The following is a 15670-nucleotide window of genomic DNA, read 5'->3' on the forward strand; positions in this document are numbered from 1 at the left end:
AAATTTTTACAGATTTGACTCCAACAAAAGATAATGGTTTAAAAGCTAAATTCTTTCCTTTTTCTTTACAGGCTTTGATTCTGTTTGGTTTTGTTTTCAAAAATAGAAAATGATATTTACCACCTTCCTAGTTGTTGTGTGAAGAATACAAGAAAAAAGTTATTTGATTCTTAGGAAAGTCACAAACAACAATTGCCTACAATGTATGGCTAGAAGTGTAAGCCATGTGTAATGCCTCTGTCGGCAAAGACTTAGTAGAAGGGGCTTTATAATAAATATTCACATCTGCTGCTTTGGACACTCTAATCCATCCTAAGGATCTTTGCTGTGTCAGGCTTTGTTCTAAGTGAAGAAGCTCAGTAGATATAAAGGTTTGCAAATAGGCCATATTTATCATGATTAACTTTACTTTTATAACTCTTCTCTGTTTTAGAGATATTCGTGTCAATTTGGGTTATAATTCTTGATTAAATATTTGACTGTGACTTTTATGGCAATATTATTATTGACTTTTTATTATGGAACGGAAAAATTCTATTTTAACAATATATCGCCTACTTAACATCTGTCAAGAAGGCATCACTGATAAAAATGCTGTGCTGGATGTGGAAAAAATGACTAAAACCCCAGGCTCTGGATTCAAAGTGCTTGTGATTAAATGCTAGCTCCCTCCGTATCTAGGGTGTCATCTTAAGCAAGTTACTTAGCCTTTCCAGGACTCTCTTTCTTCACCTATATAATGGAGTTAATATTATTTTCTTTATCATTAGATATTGTAAGGATTATATGGAATTACCAATATATATGTTAGGTACTAAATCCAGTATCTAACGTGTCGAAAGAGTTTAATGAATTTTAAATGGCATTACTGGAATGATAATATTATATGCCTTCTAAGTATGATTAGATAATCCCAGTGACAGTACTAAAGTCATTTATTTAACCCACATACTTACGTAGACATATTCTGTTGTTTTTACTTACCTCCAAATTCCCTGACAGTTTGCTGCTGGACTTCTTTAATAAAAAGTATTGGGCTCCCCTGGTGGCGCAGTGGTTGAGAGTCCACCTGCCGATGCAGTGGACACGGGTTCGTGCCCCAGTCCAGGAAGATCCCACATGCCGTGGAGTGGCTGGGCCCGTGAGCCATGGCCGCTGAGCCTGCGCGTCCGGAGCCTGTGATCTGTAACAGGAGAGGCCACAGCAGTAGGAGGCCCACGTACCGCAAAAAAAAAAAAAAAGTATTAGTTAGAATGGGATTGCTGATATGTTTTCACTTTAAGGAAATTATTAACTCACAAATATATGGTATAAATATTATGACAATACTCTGTGCAGTATTTAGCTCTCTTATGAAACAAAATTTTAGTTTAACAGAATTTTGAATTTTAAATTAGAGTAAAAAACCTAAGACATCTTTGATATGGAGGTATTTATTTTCACTTCAACTCCAAAAACAATTTGTTGCGCTAATGAGTACCACAATTTTTAAAGTATAAATGTGTATTATTCTAAGTAGTGATTTAGTATACTAAACAAATTTAAGTATAATAAACAAATTTAAGTTATAAGTTACCCACTGTGTGTATATATGTATATATGTGTATGTGTATATATGTATATATCTTTGCCTTAAATACATTTTGAATCCTATTTTTTAATACTTTTTTTCAGAAATAATCCACTTGAAAAAAGAAAGCTTCATTGCTTAATTGCTTTCAATCTCATCTTCTCAATTATTAATCCCAAATATAAGGAGCCTAGCAGGGCATTTGATGACCTCTGCATACAAAGTAGATAGAGCATTTAAAAATTTTATAATCTAATCATTGGCATATCTTAATTTTAACTGGAATTATTTCCTATACAGCCAGGAGTTAGTTGATATTTAATGACTGACATCTAATGGAAAATGAATCTGAATTACAGTTGAAACAAAACTGTATATTCTGTTGCTTATAAACTGTGACTGCTTGAAATAAAACTTTGATATTCATTCTCTCTCCCTCTTTCTCCCTCCCTCCCTCTTTCTCTCTGTCAGGTCAAGTTTTAGCTCAAGCAAGTGGCAATGGGGTTATCCATTTACTGGATCTTAAATCGGGGCAGATCCACAAATTGATGGGCCACGAGAGTGAGGCTCACACGGTCGTATTTTCTCATGATGGAGAGACTCTGTTTTCTGGAGACTCCGACGGCACCATTCGAACGTGGTCTTGACGGTCAGCATATTCCACTGTGGAGGGCATTCCCTTTAAGGCTTGAAAATGCCTTGTATAGTCCCAACCAGTAAATATCTGGTTAAATATGCCAGCAGGTGACATTTACAATTTGCTTTAAAACATGCTTTGGACATATATTTTAGTGCTCATTACTGTTACCAATAAAAAAAAATAACTTTCTGCTCATTTATTTGCGTCTGGGTCTTTTTCTTTCTCCTTTTGATAAGAATTTCGAGACAGAGCATCTTTGCTAGCAGTTTGGAAGAAACAGCTTTACAATGACGCCTAATGACAGACTAGATGAATTACAGATTGATTTTGAATGTTACAAAACAAACTGCAGGAGAACCAGGCTACTTTTTTAAAATATCAAATCTAAACTGCAGGAAGACCTGAAGTTTAATCATGTAGCACAGGGAAAGTCTTTCTGTAAGCAAAGGGTCAAGTAGAATTGGGGAGCATACATTTTCACAGATTCTTTAACAATGATTACACTTTATCTGTTAATAATAATCAGAGACTGCAGATGGCTTAAGTCTAAACGCTAGGCTCTTCCAGAACTTTCATCTCTGAAGCCCATGGGAGAATGCATTAAGTATAATTACAATAAAAAATGAAAAGAAAAAAAATTGTAGTCTCAATGCAAGTAAGTATCTTGCACGTAAAATGCCTTTCCCCCTCCCAATGCATGCATCCACTGTATAAAGTGCGACTGCTTAGAGAACGCTCTAGCCTGGTCCAAAGGAGCAGCTCGGATTTCGACCGAGCTCGGCTCAGAAGCCAGTTGTTGGCGCTGTCCGTGGTGCTGAGGAATTCCCAGCTGCCGGCAGAATGAGCTCCAAATCAGCAGTCTGCAAACTGCTCTCAGCGATGCAGAAACCCAGCTAAAGTTGCTCCTTTCCTTCACGTCCACAGTTAGTATTTTCTGGTGTTTAAGAGGGGATTCAAGCAACATATCGTGGATGATGCTGACGGTATTGCCAGCGGAGTGGGTTTTAAGCTACAGCATGCTGTCGCTGATTTTGATCCTCAGAGCCTAGCCAAATCACCTCTACTGCCATATCAAACACTGTGTAAGTGAACTCATGTGTGGAGGAGGCGTAATCAGCAGGGAAATTTCATAGAAGGATCTGGGAAAAGGCTAAAAATAAGTTCAACATGATTCTGCTACTGGGGTCTGGACTGCTATAGGACCAGCATTGCTTCTTGCTTTGAATTCTGAAGACAGATCCAAAGCATATTTCTTATGTGTGTCTGCAGTGTTTCTCTCTGGAAGGGCGGGAGACTGCTTCTTGACTGTGTTTTGAAATGGGAGGTAGAATGGACTGCCTTTAATTCAAGCCTGAAAATGTATTCTTTGGATAATTAAAAAGAAACTGCTTTTCTAAAACATACCTGATCTTTTAGTTTGTATTGGTCAATGACCCCCACCACCACCATTTAACCTCCAGAGTGATTAGGTAAGTGTATCTCATGACATGAGTTATGTCTGTTTTCTCAAAGAAATAGATGCAGTCATTTAAAATCATATGTAGCAATATGGGGTGGGGGCAAAGTTTAGCTGGGAAGTGATCCTCAGTATAGCAATGTTTGCTTACTTATTTAAAAATCTTCAGATAAACATTTTGATTTCTCTAATGTTTCTTCTCTTAAATATTAAACGGCACTAGAGTAGCTTAATTAAGAAGAATGCTCTTGAAAAAAATAACTTTCTTATACCGAAAAGACCTTGTTTTCTCCATGCAGATTTTAAAATATATTTCATATAATAAAAGCATGCTTAATGTTTATATAAAGTAGGTATTACATCCCTATTTTTACCTTTAAGTTTACATTCACCCTAACCTGACACATTAATGCCTACCTGTAGCTTACAAAGAGATCATTTTCTACGTCCTTTTGAAACAGAATGATATGTGTATTTTATATGGCTTATCTTGCATGTATTGACAGATACTACTAGAAAACTATAAGAAAGCACAATAGCTCCTTTTTCTTCTAAGATAAACTTTCTAAATATGTGGGAAATGCATGCTTTAATTGGAAAATTATGCTTTTTCAGAAGCTTGTATTATGTTTGTGGGCTCTGTAGTAATTTAAGGGAAAAAATGCTTTGTCAAAGGGAGCTTCCAGCTTCTCAAGTAGAATTATAGGTTTGCTTTTTTTTTGTTCTGTCATGACTCACTGTTTTTGACATATTTTAAAAGAAATCCATCTCCTTTATCATTACCTACCCAAAAGGAATTCTAATATTAGAGAGCAGTTTTCTCTTAAAGGAGGTCATGAATATACTCCCTTCCATTTTATTATTACTAGAATTTGCATATCTAACTTAAAATGCAAGTATAATAGTTCTTGAAGTTTTCTACTGCTATCTTTATCTTATTTAAAATTATCTGCATATGTTAGACTAAAAATCGATGGTTTATCATTGCTATTATAATCTGAAAATAAACCAACAAATAACATTTATAAATGATCTGAAAATGTCCTGTATACAATTTTAGCAATATTGGCATAAAGCCAGCACCATTTAAATAGGCAAATGAACTATTTTACACTTTTCTTATCTATTACTCCCTAAAGTCACAGTTTTCCCAAGGCTTTGTATGAGTTAGTCACTCTGATAATTTAAATAAGAGCCCACTGCCAACACTCCCCACCAAGCACTAATACTAAGTGAAGTGTACAAGAGTCAATAACACCAAATTAATATGGCATATTTTCTATGAATTGGCAACACCCTATTATTTTTAAGAAACTTCAATAAACAGTTACACTGCCATTTTTATGCAAATTGCCTAAATGCAAGTATCTTTGGCATGTCAAAAAACAGTTATGTTTTCAAGAGTGTGTGAATGTCATTTATTTTATATTGAATTAATTCAAGTAGTATTTATTACATGAATATTAGAGTCAGGTTGCTGTAAAAATAATTTACAGATACATCTTTCCTGTCCACTAGGAGCTTACTTCCTGAGTAAAATAAAGGTGTGGACAATAGTACAAATAAATTTTTAACAAATCCTTTTCAATACCTGGCATTTTCTTATTTATTATTTAAAGTTTTCTTTCTTTTATTCACTGTGGAATAGTTGTGCTATTTTCCTGCTTAACTATGTTTCAAAATCCAGATTCATGTTCACTTAAACAAGTCACCTATATTGAGACCACTGTTCTCCAATTATGGGCGTAAAGAATTAGGAAGACCTTTGTAGTAGCTGCATCCAATGATAATTTACATTCAGCTGTTGGTTTCTTCCCTTTCTTTTAGAAGTAGAATGTCTTCTCACGCATCTCCTGAGTTTTCTTTCAGATGATTGTAACATATATACATTCTGTCACTCATTAATCAGTGAATTCAAAGAGAACGTGAATTCAAATATTCTCGAGTTATTTGTAACTATTAGTAAGATCACCCTTTGAGTCTCGGTAAAACCACTTCTTACAATTTAGACAAAGCTAGACCTTTGAAATTCAGAAGGTAAATTTAAGCTGAAGATTCCTAGGCAAAGTAAGTCCATAAAGGACAATTTTAATGCATATATTGCCAAGGATCAACCCTCCAAACTTCATAATAAAGTGTAGATAGTTGCATGAACTTAGTCGATTTGAGGTCTTAGTAGCTTCCAAATAGATCTCAAATAAACATGTTAAGAGCATGGGTTTAAATGAATCTATATTCTCTTTATATATGTCAAATTATTCTTTTTAAATATTTATTTTTCAGCCTGCCCCTCTTGTATTCTCATGGAAGGAGCTGAGTATATCTAATATTAGGAGAACATCCAGAATCCTTTGAGGAGGGGGATGGCTCTTCATATTCATGAAGCTTGCATACTTCTGTTGGTCATCCCCAGATTGGTCACCTCTGCTGCCATCAGTCATGAAGACTATCCTGCTGATGAAGGTGACCAGACTTCCAGTAATGACAATCTGATTTTTGATGACTATCGAGGGAAAGGGTGTGTGGATGACAGCGGCTTTGTGTACAAGTTGGGAGAACGATTTTTCCCAGGGCATTCCAACTGTCCATGTGTCTGTGCTCTGGATGGACCTGTTTGTGACCAGCCAGAATGCCCTAAAATTCACCCAAAATGTACTAAAGTGGAACACAATGGATGCTGTCCTGAGTGCAAGGAAGTGAAAAACTCTTGTGAATATCATGGGAAAAATTACAAAATCTTGGAGGAATTTAAGGTATGAGTTACCCTTTTTATTTATTGAATACTAACTTTTTACACCACATACTTAGATTGCTACATTAAAATTACAGTTGGAAAAACACAGTTTTAAATTTCTCTTTGATTTACAAGAATATGACTCCAGTTAGCATAAGTACCAGTGTGGTCAACAAATAGGTAATTGGTTTGTTGATCAGTATCTGTAGGGTTTCACAATAACTTTTTCCTTCAGAAGTATTTGGAGCATGTTGCCATCTTTTATTTTTGCCCTTAAACATTTCCTTGGTGTTATAACAAAATATGTTTTCTGAAGGAAACAACTTTGTTTAAAGGCTATGTGTCCATTTATGTGTTTAAATTTTGTGAGTTTTTGGGTGTGTGTGTGTGTGTGGCTTATTAGCCTGTAGTTGGAGCCATTTAATTATAGTCTAGAATTATCTATTTAGTGTATGGAAATGCAAGTGCTACAGAGACACACTTCTGAGCTGTGGTCTTTATATTAAGAATATACATTGGACTTACTTGTTGTAGAGCATGGTCCCCATTCTATTCTCTGCTCATTAGATTGGTTTTTTTTACTTACAGGACCCCAGAGAGAACTGAATTTTTATCATAGTCCCTTGTAAAAGGTAGTAAAAAAAAAAAAAAAAAAAAAAAAGACTAATTTTTCAGCCTTTCAGCCTCCGTGGTATTTCTTAGTCTTTCTTTTATGCTTGTGTCATATTTTCAAGTAACTTGGAATTCACTTTTATCTCTTCTTGGAGTCTCTTTTCTCTAATGGCTAGTTTTAATTAGCATTTCCTACAGCCAGGTATGAACCCTTAAGGTATAAATTAATATATCAACACGTCCTCAGATGTAATGGCAGTTTGTGCCTTGGAGTTTCTGTCATACTGATGGCTTGATATAAAGATTTTCATTTCACCTAACCAAGTTCTGTGACAAGGTGCTCAGAATCTTGTAGGCAAAAGAAGATATAGCTAGTTTTCAGTGAGACTGTTTATGTTTGAGAGAAGAAATGTTCAGTTATTAGCACTGACCCAACTTCCTTCTTTACAAGAATCAAATGGTGGAAGTCAATACGTGGAAAAAGGTTTTAACTGATCATGATCAGAGTACTTCCTGTGTATTGGCAATTCATGGCATTTGGTCTATTCCAAGTTATGGGCTCAAACCAGTTCTAATTTACCCAAGGAACCCATTTATTTTAACTAGATTCCTCAGGACATGAGAGAAATTTTAATGATAATTATCATATTCAACTTTCTTACACATAAGTGTTATTCTAGACTTTTTTTTCACATATATGATACTTTGTTGCACACTATTGAGAAGAGGCTTGAGAGTCTAGTAAAATTACCATTACTGACATCAAATAATAGTTGAGTATCATATATGTATTAATGCCTTTCTGGTCTTTAACATCTTGGACACATTTTGATATTAGCTACTTTTACTCTTAGGTTAACAAAAGTAAATGCAAATACTCAACACGTGATTGACTCTAGACGTGGTTCTAGAATCATGTCACTCTCCTCTAACGTGCATATTTATCTAGAGTAGAATGCAAAAGGACATTTTAAGATAGCCTAGCCTAAGCAAAAAGTACCCCAGATAAAATGTGAGATTATTACATATTGATTACCAAATTATATAAAAGAAGAAAAGATACTGACTTTTTTTTAACTTAGCTCACCACTTAAAATGCTATAGTTTTCCCTGTTTTTATTAGATTTTATTTTATTTCAAAGGTAATAATTATTTTACCATGTCAAATAATAAAGACATAGCAAGTTAGTAATTGCTTTACTCCAACTATCTGTCTCTGCTATAGTTAATACTTAATCTGTTGATATGCACAACTTTTCCCCTGACTTTCAATATCATTGATCTTAAATCCATGTGATTTAAGAAAAGAAAACAGATGCCACTTTTTCACAAGGATTTAGTTTTAAGAGCTTTAGAGATCATTAATAAGAATGAAGAACTGAGACCAAGAAAGTTTGTTACCTGTCCAAAATTGTCAAGTCATTTAACCTATTTCTAAATACATGCAAACAAGAAAGCCTATATCAAAGCACTTTGGCTCTAGAGTCAGAAAGACCTGGATTCGTATCCCAAATTCATCACTTAGATGTAAGATTTTGGAAGGAGTCCTTAAACTTTTGGAGCCACAGTAGCTTTTGCTACAAAATGGCCATCATGATCATTACTTCTGATGGGAGGAGATGTTGGAAAGATTTTGTGAGATAATTTATATGAAGTTAGCAGTCTTGTGATGAATGGTACACAACAGATATTGAACAAAAGGTTGTTTCACTCCTTCTAAACTCTAATGTCCAGGGATTTACTCTAAATTCTCCATTCCTCCATGTCTTCACCTACATTTTTATGACGGAAGCTTGATTTTAAAAGTCACTCAAGTGAAAGAATTCCAACACCTTTTTTTAAATGTTCTACTTATCTATGTGAACTATGTACGCCTTAGTAAATATCAGCCATCTGATTCTCTAATTTAGTTTCCTGTCTCTTGTAAGCTGATCTTTAAAGCTGTAAGCAACTTTCACATAATAATCTTAGCATGTTATTAATAAGGTTGTATTACAAGATATTTTTACATGTTATATATTCATCCAACAAGTATTTATTGGGCTTTTTGTTATATAAGATACTGTAGAGGTACTGTACATACATTAGAAAGTAAGGTATCTAGAAGGCAAAATCTCCACCCACAAGGAAGGCATGAACAACGTGGAGAGAGAAGTGGGGAAAAGGAAGTCTGAAGTATGTGACTGTGAAGGTCAACACCAAGGGATTGTGGTGCCAGAAGCTTATCAACATGGTGTGAGGTTTGGTCAGACAAACTTTTTCTTCAGGATGGTCACAGATGACCCTGTTCTTAAAAAATTAAAATTTATCCAGGGAGAAGTTCCAAAGAGGAAACTGCTTGAGCAGAATCAGAGATTGGGATGAATAAAATCTGCAAGGAGAGGAGGGAGACGAGAATAACAGGAAGCTGGATCTTACTAAAATGCCATTATAAGGAGAGAGAGGTAAATTTGCGTAGCATTTTTGGAACGTGGAAAGAGGAACTTGAGTACTGGGCCAAACTATTTAGATTCAGTCTAAAGAATAACAAGGGACAAAATGCAGGTTGTTATACATAGAGATGACCTAGTTAAATATGTTTTTTAAACAAAATGACTTTATAGCCAAGTATATAACTGAGTAGAGATGAAGTGATATTAATGGCTGGGGAGGTGGGACTGTTGCAGAAAACAAAGAATGAGATGACCAGCATGCAAAGAACAGAAACATTCAGGGAAGTCTTGAGGATAAAACTCTAAATTCCCTGGTAGAGTCTAGATTCTACTCATCAACCTCTCCAAGTATCTCAGACTCTCAGTGACTTCTCTTCCCTGTGTGCTTGCACATGCTGTCCATACTTTTTCACCATTTATACACACCTGTATAAGTCTTACTAGACTGCTTCAGAATTCCATTTAAGTCTCATCTCAACTGCAAAGCCCTCTCTGACTGTCCTACTTATGTATCCTGGGCTGCGTCTCACACCATTATAACAAGGACAATAATCATAGCCAGACACCATTAAGGCCGTTATATGTATTATAGCACATTTCATAATAACACTATGAGGTTACACTTTTCTTAGCACTGTTTTACAGACAAGAAAACTGAAGCACCAAAGTGTAAGCAGCTTGCCCAACACCATATCTAAAGTAGAAGAACTAGGATTCAAACCCAGGCATCCTGGCTTCAGAATATAAACTCTTCACCACCTTTACCACCTCTGTCACACTGCAATAATATAAAGTGAAAGGACCTGTCTCTCCCACTGGACAGTGAGCCCTCTGAGGCTAGGGGCGGTGTTTTCTTTTTCCTCCTCTGTTCCCAACCCCAGCCCCATATAAACCACATAACAGGTATTTAATATATTTTGGTGAACAAAATGAGTCAGGTTATAACCGAACACATAGAATAAAAAAAGTTCCTTTAAAATGCCTTAATTTCTGTTTATGTGTTCACCTCCCCATTTTAATTAGAGAAGCATTCAAGCTTCAGGTAAAGAGTGCTCTTGGGACCCCTAAAGATGACACACATTGTTCATATATTTCCATACTGCTTCTACTTTCTACTCCTTCTCCCCTACCCCTTCCTAACCAATATTCATCTTGCATTGCATCTCCATCCCAAGTGTTGTAATGACCATCCAGTGTTTTAGTTGTGTGGTCTCACTCTATACAGTTACAAAGACATACTGAAGTCCCTACTTCAGTCTTTTCTGATCACTAAATTTAAACGTAAATCACTATGTTGTACACCTGAAACTTATAACATTGTACATCAACTATACCTCAGTAAAAAATAAACATTCAATGTGGTTAAAAAAATTGATATACATGTGTCACCTGATGGAGAAAATAATGTTATTTATAAACGTTGGGGTTTTTTCAACACATTGATGCAAGCTTTGAAAATGGATTTCTCTCTACCCTTTTTGAAAACTCTAAATTTTCCAGTGTTCTGGTAATATTGTATTAAGTTAAAGGTCATTGTATAGTAGATTTTCTCATCTTTCTTTTATGTGTACTCAGGCAAAATGACACTGGAACCTACTTTTTGAGAAATAAGAAGTATAAATAATAAATTACAATAGCATTTCCTACAGAAAAACTTGATTGGAAATGTAGGTTCTATCAGCTTTGGCTCTGTGATAACTATCTCATGCTGAGTTTCTTAAATGGAGAAATAATTTCTTATTTTGCTCAGTATTTTTATAACTCTCACTCAGCTAGAATTAGCCATTTTGGATTTTTTTATACTTTAAAACTTGTACTGTTTTAGTTTTATTTCAGACACTGACAGTTGAGCAGGTTTCTGGTTTTTATTTTTAATAGGTTCAGTGTGATTATTTTCTCATTCTGCACATTTTGTAAATATGTTATTGCTTTTTTTAAAAAAAAAAAACATGTTTTCATGCTGTGGTAAGCTGCCCAGTTTTTGCCCTGAATTTTGGATTTAACATTTAAATCTTGAGGAAAGCAGCAAAGAGGACAGAAAATTAATCAGAGTATTCTGCCAAATCATCACACCCATAAAAAATGTCGATGCCAACTAAGGTTTAGAACTGACTCACTCTTCAATGGGTACATTCATAGGAAGACAGGTTTCCCAACTTTCTCATTAATCTATGCCCCCATCATTAATGTCCAATTAACATTAATGGACATTAAATGTAACATTAAATCTGTAAAAGTGAGTAGAAAGGATTTTTGAATTTAGGACTGGGAGGTTTTTTTTTTTTTATGTCTGTTTGTTTTAATACAGAGAAAGAATGGAAAAGTAACACATTCTAGGAACTGATAACCAAATATGTGAAAGAACAGGAAAAAATGGGGGGCTGTAAAGAAATCTCAATTGAAGGGACTAATAGTTAACACTTTGCAGAAATACAGCTTATTGCACCCCACCCACTCATCTGCCATGGTACCAGTTTCTATGAGAGGCACAGAAACTAAGATGTTTGTACTGGACAGAGGGGTACAGAATGCATCTTTCCAGAGGTATGAAGATTGTATGTATGTATGTATTTTAATGCCACCAAATGGAATCAAATGTGTTATGTCGGGCTGAAATATGAGAGGCAAGGCAGTGAAAGTTTCATCCTAACAACTGGAAAGGTTTCTTTTATTTATATTTTTTTATTTTTATTTTTTGACCCTCTGTATTTATTTTAATAACAGAGAAATGGGTGAATTTTAAGAATATGGGTGGGATTTTTAAAGATATTTTTCCCAAGAGAGGATATACAAGTTCTCAACAAATGATTAATGGAACAAACAGGGGCATTTGTAAGATTTCATCCAAAGAAAGTCCTAGAAAACATCATAATTTCATACAACAAAGATAATTGAGGTCTTTGTTGGGAGATTGAAAAGACCAATTCCACAATCACTGACTCTGCAAAATGCAGTTTTTGTTTTGCAGAACATGCTGTAGTTTTTAATACTGAAACTGCCTTTGAGTGAATTCAAGAATGGCTTCTCCTTTCAAGTAGCTACAAAATAACAGAGATTAAGTAACCTTAATCAGTAATGACGGTTGCTCCTCTGAAGCTCAGCCCTCAGCCTGTACAACAAACAAGCTCAAAGTGGATAATTCTCAATGGGGAACATCCATCCCTGTATATAACTAGAGAGCCTCTGCTCAATTTGTATAATGTCTGACCAGTTTCAAAGATTAGAAGTCAATTTTGTTAAAACTTTATAAAGTTCCTCAAACCTTTCTCTTTCTTTTTATATTGTGCTCACTTGACATGTTTTAATTCTACAAAACTACATTAAATCTAGAAAATAGACCAGATTTTTGAAATAATTTTTCAAAAGCTCCGATGAGAACTGGAAATGACCCTCAACACTTTTTTAAATGAGGGATTAGAATTGTAGGAATAAATGGCTTCCAAGTTAACCCCTGAAGGGATGAAATAGTCTGAAAAAGTCACTTGCTTTAAACTTTAAGAGACTTGATGATCAGCTGGCCCTTTGATTAGTTCTATATAGACTCACCCACTGATTTTTATCACTGTCCTTCATATGGCAAGATGCTGCCGTTAATGGTGATAACTGTGTGACAAGCATGACTACAGAGATTTGTGTATGGGCTTCTGTTCCCTGGGCACACCAGAAGATTGGTGTTTGATCTGCGGCCACATCTGGGATTTGTGGAGCTTATCACTGCTAGTGACTACCTCAGACTTGAGGTCAGTCATGAGCTGTGTGTAGACTTTGCTGTCCATTCCTTACTGACTCTCCAGTACCGTGAGAAGATGAACCTGAAAAGAGAGTGACCTGGTAGTCTCCCCTCCAAACTTTAACTCTAATTGTACAAGCTTCTGAATATGTCAGAAATTTGCTATTTTTCATTGTGGTTTTACTCACCAAAACACATAATTAGTCAATGGTGTGATACTAACAAGCATGTTTTTTTTCTCTTATTTCATAAATTAGGTCTACATATTTTGTGCAAATTTTGTGTATTAATCTATATACAGTCTAAATTGAAATTGCTTCATACATGCGTTGTATGTGTATGTGTGTGAAACTTGAGGGAGCTGGGAAATGTTCTTACTTTAAGAAAATCTTTTTCTACTCCTCCTTATTCTCCCTGACAATATTTTTGTTTTGTTTTGTTTTCCTATAGCTTGATTTATATATCAGGCAGTGTGCTTTATGAAGGACAGCACAAGAAAAAACTATTGGTCTATTTTTTCGTTGTATTTTGCCAAGCTTTCGAGGAAGAGCTTGAAACAAATAACTAGAGGCGATTTGAAGTGATCAGTGGGTTTGCTTATCCAGGTGATCTTTCTCAAGCCCTAGTCATTATTAATTGGGGACTGGCTTATTTTAGTCTGTACTTTGGACTATTAATCCACCGATTAGCATCAGTAATCTCAGTCTCACATATCACCAGTGTTGATTTCCTTGCTTCCAGCCTGCCATACAGCACATCACGATAAAGCCATCTTTGCAAGAATTTAATGATGCCACGAAGAGTGAATAAAGTGACAAAAAAATTCATTTATGTCCTGAAAAAGCTTTTAGATATTATTTTATGACTGTATAAATTTGTTTAAAGTGGATACAAATCCACTGAACACAACTGTTAATTTCCTCCCTATTACGTCATGAGACCATGAACAAAACTCAAATAATTTTACTCCTTCTACCTATAGGATGGGCACAATAATGTCATCATATGTTTTATGAAGAATTAATAGTATTGGGAATTAGAACATTGAAGTATCGCATATCAATTTATAGTTAACAATTCTGACTGCTCAAAAGTTTGTGTGTTTTTTTTTTTAATTAAACATTACTTGGTTGGGATTTTGAAACCACTCTGTTTTAATATTGACCCTTGACTCTGATTGTTATTTCTTGGCATGGGATTGGATGTCTAGTATCTGAGTTTATACAAGTTCTGTTTATAAAAGGCAAGCATTATGGGTTGTTGTTGTTTTTTTAAATCTAAGTCCTTCCTACTCTTAAGAGCTGACAACAGAATTTTGGATATGGAAAAGAACTTTGAACTTATTTTACAGATGGTAAAACAAAGACCAACTGAAACTTAGTAAAAACACCACAATGGCTGGCATAGCTTACTATTTGCAAAGGCAATATAAATATATTTCTTTCCTGTGGTCTTTTATCTACATTTTAAGCCTTCAGGTTTAATGCTCACTTGCATCTTCCTTTCCAATAAATACATTGGATGCAAACATTTATTTCATCCAATTGTCTATAGAAATGTGATATCAGGACCTAGCTCCATGACAACCCAGAGTTACAAGTTGACAAGAACAATAAAATATTGCCATATCTAAAATCTGTCTTTGATACAGATAGAGGAAAATTTGCAAAAGGAGCCTAAGTTTACAAAGGCTCTAATAAAAAGAGGATCCTTTGTCTAAAAATGAAAAATTCTGTAATTAAAGCAAACAATATACACCAAAATAAAATTATAATATATTAAACACTACCTACTTATTTTCACGGAGACTATACTAGGAAGTAACAAAGGAACTAAATTAGCTGCTCTTGCCATATAGTTGATTTTAGGAACTGAGGACCTGTGTTCCTGATTTTTTTCACTCTGCAAACGCCCACCTCTCACTACCTGACAGGAATGGAGTATGAAAAATGGATGGAGTGTACAAAAATCTCTAGTTGCATGGCATTAGAACAAAGGGATATCTCTAAACTGGCATATGATCAGTATCATCTAAGGCAGGAATGCTGCAAAATTTCACATCCCTTGACCTCTCTCTCTTCAATGCCAACTGAAATGATTTAAATTTATATTTTTCTAAAGTTTCCCAGATTATTCTAATGATCAGCTGGAATTTTAGTAAGGATTTTTTATTTTGTTTCATGGTCAAGTAAATTTGAGAAATGATGCGTCCTTTACTATCTCTTGGAAATGTGCAGTGCTTGAATGTATATATTAATATATACTAACAGTGCTTGAACAGTTTTTAAAGCTTTGAGAGTCAGTATGTACACAGCTCAACAGCTAAGAGCTCAACAGTATGGTGAAAACTGTATTTTACAGTAGGTTCTATCACTTACCAGCTAAGTGACCTAGGCACACATTACTTTACCTCTTACGTCTCAGTGCAGACATCTCTAAAATAGAGATAATAGTAAAAACTACTTGGAACACAATAAGGGATTCATAAAAGTTATC

At 34.9% G+C, this 15670-nt stretch overlaps 2 protein-coding genes across 2 annotated transcripts in view; both read left to right on the forward strand.

Annotated features, from left to right (window-relative positions):
- Positions 1-2217, forward strand: part of SPAG16 (sperm associated antigen 16) — an 864330-nt gene extending 862113 nt beyond the window's left edge. Inside the window, exon 16 of the mRNA XM_065880870.1 lies at positions 2042-2217. Within this exon, the coding sequence (XP_065736942.1) occupies positions 2042-2217 (176 nt within the window). The remainder of the gene's footprint in view (positions 1-2041) is intronic.
- A 3812-nt stretch (positions 2218-6029) lies between these two features.
- The window catches only part of VWC2L (von Willebrand factor C domain containing 2 like), a 148823-nt gene continuing 139182 nt past the window's right edge, over positions 6030-15670 (forward strand). The window contains exon 1 of the mRNA XM_065881099.1: positions 6030-6419. Within this exon, the coding sequence (XP_065737171.1) occupies positions 6030-6419 (390 nt within the window). The remainder of the gene's footprint in view (positions 6420-15670) is intronic.

Source organism: Phocoena phocoena, chromosome 7 (genome assembly GCF_963924675.1).
Source record: "Phocoena phocoena chromosome 7, mPhoPho1.1, whole genome shotgun sequence".
In the NCBI taxonomy this organism is placed as follows: domain Eukaryota; kingdom Metazoa; phylum Chordata; class Mammalia; order Artiodactyla; family Phocoenidae; genus Phocoena; species Phocoena phocoena.